Here is a 12,075-nt window from a genome sequence, read left to right as displayed (position 1 = left end):
TCATTTGCGATTTTCATGAATAGGAAAAGTTGCGTTATGGTAATGCGCTTGAGGCTATGATTACGCTCCCGGATACGGGATTGCTAGTCGCAAGAGTGTCCACGGACCCTTCCCACATTCTTACTAGTGGACATATAATTGAATTCCCCCAATTTGGGGATTTAGGAGTTCAGCCAAGTGAAATCCTTTGATCACTCTGTGGTCTCTCTCTCTGCATGACCAGGGGAGAGAGTCTCTGCCATGAATTTATGGCCTGAGATAACAGAACCTGGGTGTAGGAGAGAGTGAGAGAGAGGGGAAAGCCACGATCTACACCAAGAAATGGCCACGTAATGACAACCGCCACAGGAAAGGAAGACCCAGAGTTCCTTCTGCTGCAGAGGATAAGTTCATTAGAGTTACCAGCCCAAATAAATGCTTCACAGAGTTCAAGTAACAGACACATCTCAACATCAACTGTTCAGAGGAGACTGTGTGAATCAGGCCATCATGGTCGAATTGCTGCAAATAAACCACTACTAAAGGACACCAATAATAAGAAGAGACTTGCTTGGGCCAAGAAACATGAGCAATGGACATTAGACCGGTGGAAATCTGTCCTTTGGTGTGATGAGTCCAAATCTTATATTTGGTTCCAACTGTGTCTTTATGAGACGCAGAGTAGGTAAATGGATGATCTCTGCATGTGTAGTTCCCACCGTGAAGCATAGAGGAGGAGGTGTGATGGTGTGGAGGTGCATTGCTGGTGACACTGTCTGTGATTTAGAATTCAAGGCACACTTAACCAGCATGGCTACCACAGCATTCTGCAGCGATACGCCATCCCATCTGGTTTGCACTTAGTGGGACTATAATTTGTTTGTCAACAGGACAATGAGCCAACACACCTCTGTATAAGGGCTATTTTTGAGTGCTGCATCATGAGAATGAGATGGTTTGTGATGAGTTGGACCACAGAGTGAAGATAAAAGCCAACAATTGCTCAGCATATGTGGCAACTCCTTCAAGACTGTTGGAAAAGCATTCAAGGTGAAGCTGTTTGAGAGAGAATGCCAACAGTGTGCAAACCTGTCATCAAGGCAAAAGGTGGCTACTTTGAAGAGTCTCAAATCTAAAATATTATTTGTTTATCACTTTTTTGGTTACTACATGATTCCATATGTGTTGTTTCATAGTTTTGATGTCTTCACTATTATTCTCCAATGTAAAAAACAGTAAAAAGAAAGAAAAACCCTTGAATGAGTAGGTGTGTCCAAACTTTTGACTGGTATATATATAGTTTTTTAAATCATATTTTTACTTGGTGGGGTCAAATAAAACCACGTAGGATGCCTATTGGAGAACCCTGCAATAGACAGAAGGGTTATCATGGATAATGTAGAAGATTGTTCTTACATGGTGCACCAGTTTGTAGAGAATGTGGAGATGTACTTACCTCTTGTTGAGTAACCAGAACATGGGTACCAGGTGGGCCCGGAGCACCCAATTCCCCTTTTTTACCCTGGGGGGAGATAGAAGAAATTAACAATTGGGCTTAATTATCATGTTAATAATTTGATGATAATTAATAATGCCTTATTAAAATAAAATAACTTACCTCAGTTCCCGATTCACCTTTATCACCCTAGGGTTAGAGACGCAAAATCACAAATATGGTTTATTGTGTTGGTGTGTTTAGGGAATAGCCAGACTTGCTCCAAATCATACCTTTTTGCCATCATCTCCTCTTTGTCCTTGCTCTCCCTGTCTCAAGAGAATAATTAGGAGGACTTCACTTTGGGGTATTTGTGGTTATTTTTTAAGTGATCTGATTAAAATGCTGGAACAGAGCAGGAACATTTAAAAAAATACAATATTATTTGACAAAGAGACAAAAATGCTCACATCTTTTCCAGCCAGACCTCTCTTTCCATCAATGCCAGGTCTACCCTACATATCAAGAGGTAAATATTTCACTTACAAACTAGCAAAAAAATCTAACTTCAAATAATGATATAGTGTTTTTGCTATACAAATCATAGCCAAATTGTTGGAATACCTATGTACAGATGAAGTCGGAAGTTACCATACACCTTAGCCAAGTACATTTAAACTCAGTTTTCACAATTCCTGACATTTAATCCTAGTACAAATTCCCTGTCTTTGGTCAGTTAGAATCAGCACTTTATTTTAAGAATGTGAAATGTCAGAATAATAGTAGAGAGAATGATTTATTTGAGCTTTTATTTCTTTCATCACATTCCCAGTGGGTCAGAAGTTTACATACACTCAATTAGTATTTGGTAGGATTGCCTTTAAATTGTTTAACTTGGGTCAAACATTTCAGGTAGCCTTCCACAAGCTTCCCACAATAAGTTGGGTGAATTTTGGCCCATTCCTCCCGACAAAGCTGGTGTAACTGAGTCAGGTTTGTAGGCCTCCTTGCCCGCACACGCTTTTTCAGTTCTGCCCACACATTCTCTGTAGGATTGAGGTCAGCGCTTTGTGATGGCCACTCCAATACCCTGACTTTGTTGTCCTTAAGACATTTGACCACAACTTGGGAAGTATGCTTGGGGTCATTGTCCATTTGGAAGACCCATTTGTGACCATGTTTTAACTTCCTGACTGATGTCTTGAGATGTTGCTTCAATACATCCGCATTATTTTCCTCCCTCAGGATGCCATCTATTTTGTGAAGTGCACCAGTCCCTCCTGCAGTAAAGCACCCCCACAACATGATGCTGCCACCCCCGTGCATCACGGTTGGTATTGTGTTCTTCGGCTTGCAAGCCCCCCCTTTTTCCTCCAAACATAACGATGGTCATTATGGCCAAACAGTTCTATTTATGTTTCATCAGACCAGAGGGCATTTCTCCAAAACGTACTATCTTTGTCCCCATGTGCAGTTGCAAACCGTAGCCTGGCTTTTTTATGGCGGTTTTGGAGCAGTGGTGCTGAGTGGCCTTTCAGGTTATGTCGATATAGGATTTGTTTTACTGTGGATATAGATACTTTTGTACCGGTTTTCTCCAGCATCTTCACAAGGTTGATTTGCACTTTTTGCACCAAAGTACGTTCATCACTAGGAGACAGAACGCTTCTCCTTCCTGAGTGGTATGACGGCTGCGTGGTCCCATGGTGTTTATACTTGATTTCTTTTGGTTTTCCCATGATGTCAAGCAAAGAGGCACTGAGTTTGAAGGTAGACCTTGGAATACATCCACAGGTACACCTCCAATTGACAGAAGCTTCTAAAGCCATGACATAATTTTCTGGAATTTTCCAAGCTGTTTAAAGGTACAGTCAACTTAGTGTATGTAAACTTCTGACCCACTGGAATTGTGATACAGTGAATTATAAGTGAAATAATCCGTCTGGAAACAATTGTTGGAAAAATGACTTGTGTCATGCACAAAGAAAAAAATTAATAAACTATGCCAAAACTATAGTTTGTTAATTTGTGAAGTGGTTGAAAAACGAGTTTTAATGACTCCAACCTAAGTGTATGTAAACTTCCGACTTCAACTGTATATTAAGTCATGTCAAATGTAATTACTGTATGTGTATGTTATGATGATGACAGAAACATACTCACTGGGGTCCCAGGTAAACCAGGCATTCCAGCAATCCCCACCCTGCCTTGGTCTCCTTTCTCTCCCCTCTGCTCAGACCGACACACACAGGCACGCACGCATGCACACGCACACGCACGCGCACACACACACACACACACACACACACACACACACACACACACACACACACACACACACACACACACACACACACGCACGCACACACACACACACGCACACACACACACACACACACACACACACACACACACACACACACACACACACACACACACACACACACACACACACACACACACACACACACACACACACACACACACACACACACACACACACACACACACGCACACGCACGCACACGCACGCACACGTTTCCCATCTATAAGTGGGGTTCCTTGCCCTCTGTATACATTATGATATTGTTAAATGACTCATGGATGACTAACAATCATCAAACTAGTAGAACATTGCTAGTACATAATGTTCAATGAATAGGCTGTAATCACCAATACCCAATACAGTAGGTGAACCTGTGACAAATTCCTGCTGAGAGAAGTCCACATACTTTGCACAGCAGAAGGCTTTCTCATCAGAAGCCTTAAACATGCACCAACAACTGTATGGTTTTTGATCATTTAAATGAATAATACCTACTGTTTGATTCTTGAAGAATATAACTTAGAAAAACATTGTGAGCTAGTTTGACTGTCTAATCCAACGTAACCCAAAACATCTTCTGAAGTACTTGGTTAGTCCATGCACATCATCAATCAATGTAATGTAGTGTAATGCAAGAGGGAAACTGCTGTAGTCCTAGAGAACCACAGCCAATGCAGGGTTTTGTCTCACCAAGCAGTAACACTCCCTGAATCAACTGATCATCAACTAACAACGGTCTTTAATTTAAACCACAATTGGTTTAATCAGGTTTATCAGAGCTGGGCTTTAAACACACCCTGTAGCTCTGTAGGACTGCAGTTATCCACTGATTAAACGAATTAGAGCAAAATGTGTTTATTCAAAGGGTATGAATACTGCACTCACCGTTCCTGGTTCGCCTGTCTTTCCTGGGTCACCCTGCAGACAGGAAACCATTCAAAGCACAACACCTTGATTATCTGCTACAACTTTTTATGGATTGAACGATCAACACCCAATTTTGTCAATGTGAACTCTTACTGTGATAATGGTTCTGTTATGCTGACAAACTACAACAATACATCTAGTCTATGTATGTGTATGTTTGTGCGTGTTCACATTAGAATAACAACAACAGATGTGAAAGGAAGTGAGGGGATGAGGTGTCCAAACCTTGGATCCAGGTTTTCCTGGTAACCCATCCAGACCATCTCTCCCTGACACAGACCCTCCCTGTCAAACATGTTATCAGGGGTCAGATGTAAACATCAGTTACAACAATGTAATACCAATATAAGCCCTCAACCTTCACCCTGTAGGTCACAGTTATTTAGAGGTCCTTCAACGTTGTGGGTATTACATACATAGCTTCTATCAGCCTGTTCACAGAACGTTTGAAAAGTCTTAGCGATACAACTTAGCGACAGAGCTCTTCATTGTTACTCATGTGGTCATACCGTTCCTGGAGATCCTGGTTTTCCATCAGGACCCTACAGAGAGAAGAATACAGTGCTATTATTACCATGACCTGCCAAACATGACCTGTGACCTCATGTTTGTCGCTCTGGATAAGAGCGTCTGCTAAATGACTTAAATGTAAATGTAAGTATCACACTCACCCTTTGTCCAGGCAGACCTGTCTCCCCTCTGAGACCGGGCTCTCCGGGATGTCCTGGTTCACCCTGATGGATGAGAAAACACACCAGCCCCAATCAAATAGAATAGAAAATAACAATTAAATAGAATAGAAAAGAAAATAGCATAATCAAATAGAAAATAAAATAATATAATAAAATAGAACAGTATAGAATAGAAAAGGGTATTTCTGGAGAAGAGCTTGAACAATAGGAATACATGTCAATGTATTATACTGTGATGAAGTACATCTATTAAACTGTAATTAAGTACATCTATTAAACTGGGATGAAGTACATCTATTATACTGTGATTAGGTATATATATTTTATACTGTGATTTAGTATATATATTATACTGTGATAAAGTACATCTATTATACTGTGATTAGGTATATATATTTTATACTGTGATGAAGTACATCTATTATACTGTGATAAAGTACATCTATTATACAGTGATTAAGTACATATAAATCTATTATACAGTGATCCATGTCATGCCGATGACGTAGATTCCACTTATCTCACCTTGATCACCCTAGTCAGGATATTGTTGTCTGAACTGAACTGGAGGGAACAAACACAACAGAAATATGAAACAAGTCCAGTCCTCTTCATAAAGGGTCTTGAAAGGGTTAAATTAAAGATGGACTAGTCATATGAAACTAAATGAACCAACCAAAAAAAGTCAATATTCAATCACATGTTTTCATCTAACTCCCTGGATATATAATCTAACCCCTTGGGCTTCTAGGAGCATCAAGCATCTTCTCACTGGTTCCATCTGCCAGGGATGGCTGAGTTCATGGAAAGTTGTTCTGAAGAGGTAACGGATGATGGACTTACTTGCGCGCCTCCCGGAGGTCCTGGTTTTCCCTTCAGAGGCGAGACCATGGGAACAAAACAAAACAAGAGGGATGTGCGGTCAACTAGCGGCTAGTAAACACATTGTGCGAGCTGAGCAGTCCTGCATCACCATCACAATACTGATGGGAGATGCAACACTCACTCAAGGGGAACATAACATGATTAATAAAGCTGGGATTTTTCATTTGTGCATTTATCAGGCTAGGAATATAATTAGAAACACAAGAGTGTTGATGTTCCTGAACAATGGGCGAAGTCAGTGACGTGAGACATTGACCTAAACCAAGTGTGATGGAGAGTCAGTCAACCGCTGCATGCAGTGATACATGTCCGTCATGTTGTTGTGAATGTACACCTACAGGCTCTCCTTTCTTTCCCTCCGTTCCCTGAAACAAAGAGGAAATCATATCGCTGAACATATCCAACCACGCTGAGCAATTCAAATCAATCAGGTTTGTATCTTTGACAGTGACTAATAAAGTTTTACAAACAAAATAGCGCTTGATAGTAAAGTCAGACAATGCTTACAGGCAAACCAATGTTCCCGGTATCTCCTTTCTCTGCTGGGTCCCCTGGTCGTCCCGGTAACCCCAGTGGGCCCTACAGTCACAGTATAGAGTGAAGATAAGCCAAGAAATATCCACTCCAACCAACAGTGCAGCATATTTCAAACTTGTGTGCAGGGAAATGATAAGAGTTGGGTAGAACATGGAGACATTACCCTTGTTCCTCTCTCACCAGGCTCACCTGCTGGTCCCTGCTCTCCCTGAGGAGAAAGCATTCATAACAGAGAGAAAAACTGTGACTCACTGCATGTTTGTGGGTGTTGTATCTAATCATATGCTGTAGGTGCTGTGTCTAAATATAATGCTGTTGTAGCGATTGAGGAGGAACAGCAGGATTGGGGCTTGAACCAGTAAACCAGAGGTAACATGGTGAGTGAATTACCCTGTGCCATAGAGGTTCAGAGCTATTGGCAGAGGTTTCATTGCATTTACGGTAAGTTACATACAAGGAGACTATACTGAAATATAAACTGGGTGGTTCAAGCCCTGAATGCTGAATGGCTGAAGGCCATGGTATATTAGACCGTGTACCATGAGTATGACAAATCATTTATTTTTACTGCTCTAATTACGTTGGTAACCAGTTTATAATAGCAACATAGAATAGAATAGAACCTCTGGGGTTTGTGATATATGGACATTAATAAGAATTTCTTTATTTTATTTTACCTTTATTTAAATAGGCAAGTCAGTTAAGAACAAATTCTTATTTTCAACGACAGCCTAGGAACAGTGGGTTATCTGCCTTGTTTAGGGGCAGAACGACAGATTTGTACCTTGTCAGCTCGGGGGTTTGAACTTGCACCCTTTTGGTTACTAGTCCAACGCTCTAACCACTAGGCTACCTGCATATGCCATGGCTAAGGGCAGTGTCCAGGCACTATTGCGTTGCATCGTGCATAAGAACAGCTCTTAGCTGTAGTATATTGGCCATATACCACACATCCTCGGGCCTTATTGCTTAAATATTGTCCAGCGAATACAGATGCATGAACTCACCCGTAGTCCTGATTCTCCTTTGATTCCAGGCACACCCTATAGACAAGGGTCATTGTCACGCCAATAGTGTCATCTAACCCATGCTGACTGTTTGAAGAACTATGTGAATGTATTGATCCCATTTATCTCTCTCACACACATCATTGCAATAACAGCCAGTCATGATTTACTTACATCTTTACCTCTTAGTCCTGGTGCTCCGGGATTCCCGGGGACCCCAACAGTTCCCCCTGCCCCTTTAGAGCCATCGTGCCCCTGTAAAGATGGAATCACTGACACGCTGCATGTAGGTTTTATTTGAATATCTCTAAAATGTCCCTACAATGTAAGGACATTGATAGGATGTAAAGTGGACTGAGAGAAGTTATTTACCTTGGGTCCAGGTTTCCCAGACAAGCCAACATTTCCCTGTGAGGTGGAGGAGACCAACAAACGCATCAAACATGTCAGCCTGTCCTAGAGTATCATCATGGCTCATCTGACCCATAGAACAAATAGATAAATATGCATATCTAACTTATCAGGTGCAGGACAGAAGATCGTATCAAAGTAAAGGAAATGGACAGAACAGGTATGGTCCCATGGTGATTTAATCAGACAACCTTTCAGTCCGACTTGGCTCTTCGTCAGGTCATCTGACCAATGACACACACCGGTAGTGAAGCACTCACCCTTTCACCGTTTTCTCCCTTTGGTCCCTGCTGTCCAGGAATGCCGAACCCAGGACTACCCTGTAGAAACCCAACAGACAGACCACACACAACATCGTTGTTTCTCTATCCGGCCGTCACAACACAATAATATGTTATATGTAACTGTTGTATCGACCATGTGATTGTTATGTTGACCATGTGATTGTTGTATCGACCATGTGATTGTTATGTTGACCATGTAATTGTTATGTTGACCATGTGATTGTTATGTTGACCATGTGATTGTTATGTTGACCATGTGATTGTTATGTTGACCATGTGATTGTTATGTTGACCATGTGACTGTTGTGTTGACCATGTGATTGTTGTATCGACCATGTGATTGTTATGTTGACCATGTAATTGTTATGTTGACCATGTAACTGTTGTGTTGACCATGTGATTGTTATGTTGACCATGTAATTGTTATGTTGACCATGTAACTGTTGTGTTGACCATGTGATTGTTATGTTGACCATGTAATTGTTATGTTGACCATGTAACTGTTGTGTCGACCATGTGATTGTTATTTTGACCATGTGATTGTTAAACCTACCATGTGATTGTTGTGTTGACCATGTGATTGTTATGTTGACCATGTGATTGTTATGTTGACCATGTGATTGTTATGTTGACCATGTGATTATTAAACCTACCATGTGATTGTTATGTTGACCATGTAATTGTTGTGTCGACCATGTGATTGTTATGTTGACCATGTAACTGTTATGTTGACCATGTAACTGTTATGTTGACCATGTGATTGTTATGTTGACCATGTGATTGTTATGTCGACCATGTGATTGTTATGTCGACCATGTGATTGTTATGTTGACCATGTGATTGTTATGTCGACCATGTGATTGTTATGTTGACCATGTGTGATTGTTATGTCGACCATGTGATTGTTATGTCGACCATGTGATTGTTAAACCCACCATATGATTGTTATGTCTGCTGGGTAGGGGTGAATTTCAGAGTAGGAAATGGGTTATGGTGGAACCTGAGGTAATGACAAGATGGATGACACTATTCTGTGTGGTTTACCTTCTCTCCTTTGACTCCTTGGACCCCTTTTACTCCCTGGGGTCCAGTCGCACCGATGGGACCAATGTCACCCTGAGTAACACAACACAGACAGTCACACACACAGGCCAATCAATAAACACAACACAGACAGTCACAGACACACAGGCCAATCAATAAACACAACACAGACAGTCACAGACACACAGGCCAATCAATAAACACAACACAGACAGTCACAGACACACAGGCCAATCAATAAACACAACACAAACAGTCACAGACACACAGGCCAATCAATAAACACAAACAGACAGTCACAGTCACAGGCCAATCAATAAACACAACACACAGTCACAGACACACAGGCCAATCAATAAACACAACACAGACAGTCACAGACACACAGGCCAATCAATAAACACAACACAGACAGTCACAGACACACAGGCCAATCAATAAACACAACACAGACAGTCACAGACACACAGGCCAATCAATAAACACAACACAGACAGTCACAGACACACAGGCCAATCAATAAACACAACACAGACAGTCACAGACACACAGGCCAATCAATAAACACAACACAGACAGTCACAGACACACAGGCCAATCAATAAACACAACACAGACAGTCACACAGGCCAATCAATAAACACAACACAGACAGTCACACACACAGGTCACAGACACACAGGCCAATCAATAAACACAACACAGACAGTCACAGACACACAGGCCAATCAATAAACACAACACAGACAGTCACAGACACACAGGCCAATCAATAAACACAACACAGATGGTCACAGAACACAAGAAAAACACAACACAGACAGACACACAGGCCAATCAATAAACACAACACAGACAGTCACAGGCCAATCAATAAACACAACACAGACAGTGGCCAGACACACAGGCCAATCACACAGGCCAATCAATAAACACAACACAGACAGTCACAGACACACAGGCCAACACAGACACACAGACAGACAGTCACAGACACACAGGCCAATCAATAAACACAACACAGACAGTCACAGACACAGGCCAATCAATAAACACAACACAGACAGTCACAGACACACAGGCCAATCAATAAACACAACACAGACAGTCACAGGCCAATCAATAAACACAACACAGACAGTCACAGACACACAGGCCAATCAATAAAATAAACACAGACAGTCACAGACAGGCCAATCACAAACACAACACAGACAGGCACAATCAATAAACATTACAACCACTCCCAGAACAACAATCAAAAGGGGGCCTGTGTTGTTTTAACAAAGAAAGATCTGAAGAGCCCCTCCTTAAACTTTAACTTGTAACAATAGATCTTGGACGACTACATCTAGAGAGGAAATAGCTATCTCTGTGGTGTATCATGGGTAATCCATGAGTCCCCAGTGGCCACTAAGCAGAAATGTAATTGTGTTGTTTGTTGACAGGCAGGCCTGGGGATTTGGTCCTTGTTGTGAGAGAATACTCCCACCACCAATTAACAGCACTTTAACTGTTAGGATATGATGGCTTTGAGTTTGTTGTAATGCAGATGTGTGGTTAGGGGCACCTTAGGGTTTGCAGGTTTTACCTAAAGTTAAAAATACTTCAACAATAATAAGCCACTTACCCTGGTACCCTTCTTTCCTGTGGGACCAAGGATCTGTTGTGATGAAACGGAGAGTAAGCATAATATTATGCAGGATATGATAGTACTGTGTATAAAACATGTAGCTAAGTAAATACATTATTTGGTATTGTAACATTACCCCTTTGGCTGGGTCACCAGGAACTCCTCTCTGTCCCTGTGGAGTGAGACCAAAGGCTTACCTCTCTCACTCTCACTAACACTCTCTCGAACACTCTCACGAACACTCTCACTCTCACTAACACTCTCACGAACACTCTCACTACACACTAACACTCTCACTAACACTCACACTAACACTCACACTAACACTCACACTCCATTAATACTCACCTCGTCACCCTTCTGGCCAAGAGCCCCCGCAAAGCCCTGAGAGAGCGGAGGACAATATATCTATTCATATCCTGAACAATACACATAACAAACTTACCTGCACTTATTATACAGAAAATAAATATATCTTGCTAAATAAGGTCATCAAATCTCATAACTAGGGCCCTGTGTTTTGGTGAATCATGTCACATGACCTGGATTTGAACTTTTATTTAAAGCTTTTTCATGAAACTGTCCCCTTTCCTTTTTTATGTCAATTGGTCCAGCACCATCCTCAGACAATTGGTCCAGCACCATCCTCAGACAATTGGTCCAGCACCATCCTCAGACAATTGGTCCAGCACCATCCTCAGACAATTGGTCCAGCACCATCCTCAGACAATTGCTTTCATTTTTGGTGTAATTCTAATTTCTGGAAAAGGCTTCAAATAAATCTAGATCATATAACATGATAGCCAAGAACACATAGGCCTACTCATAACATACGAGTCATAACAAGGTACATTTCGACAACACTTTCTGAAAAATGAAAAATGATAACATTCATTTTTATTTGATATGGGTTAC

At 41.4% G+C, this 12,075-nt stretch overlaps 1 protein-coding gene across 1 annotated transcript in view; it reads right to left on the bottom strand.

The window, feature by feature from the left end:
* Window positions 1-12,075, bottom strand: part of col7a1l (collagen type VII alpha 1-like) — a gene marked incomplete at its 5' end in the record, with an annotated part of 56,745 nt that overhangs the window by 11,125 nt on the left and 33,545 nt on the right. Inside the window, 12 exons of the mRNA XM_046335996.1 lie at window positions 1,436-1,501; window positions 1,598-1,624; window positions 1,708-1,743; window positions 5,339-5,401; window positions 6,203-6,232; window positions 6,752-6,823; window positions 6,971-6,989; window positions 7,971-8,043; window positions 8,161-8,196; window positions 8,460-8,519; window positions 9,528-9,599; window positions 11,509-11,544. Of these exons, the coding sequence (XP_046191952.1) occupies window positions 1,436-1,501; window positions 1,598-1,624; window positions 1,708-1,743; window positions 5,339-5,401; window positions 6,203-6,232; window positions 6,752-6,823; window positions 6,971-6,989; window positions 7,971-8,043; window positions 8,161-8,196; window positions 8,460-8,519; window positions 9,528-9,599; window positions 11,509-11,544 (590 nt within the window). The remainder of the gene's footprint in view (window positions 1-1,435; window positions 1,502-1,597; window positions 1,625-1,707; window positions 1,744-5,338; window positions 5,402-6,202; window positions 6,233-6,751; window positions 6,824-6,970; window positions 6,990-7,970; window positions 8,044-8,160; window positions 8,197-8,459; window positions 8,520-9,527; window positions 9,600-11,508; window positions 11,545-12,075) is intronic.

The sequence above is a fragment of the Oncorhynchus gorbuscha genome, unplaced genomic scaffold (genome assembly GCF_021184085.1).
Source record: "Oncorhynchus gorbuscha isolate QuinsamMale2020 ecotype Even-year unplaced genomic scaffold, OgorEven_v1.0 Un_scaffold_894, whole genome shotgun sequence".
NCBI lineage: Eukaryota > Metazoa > Chordata > Actinopteri > Salmoniformes > Salmonidae > Oncorhynchus > Oncorhynchus gorbuscha.
The sequence above is the reverse complement of the archived record's forward strand: the minus strand, read 5'-3'. Positions and strand labels throughout refer to the sequence as shown.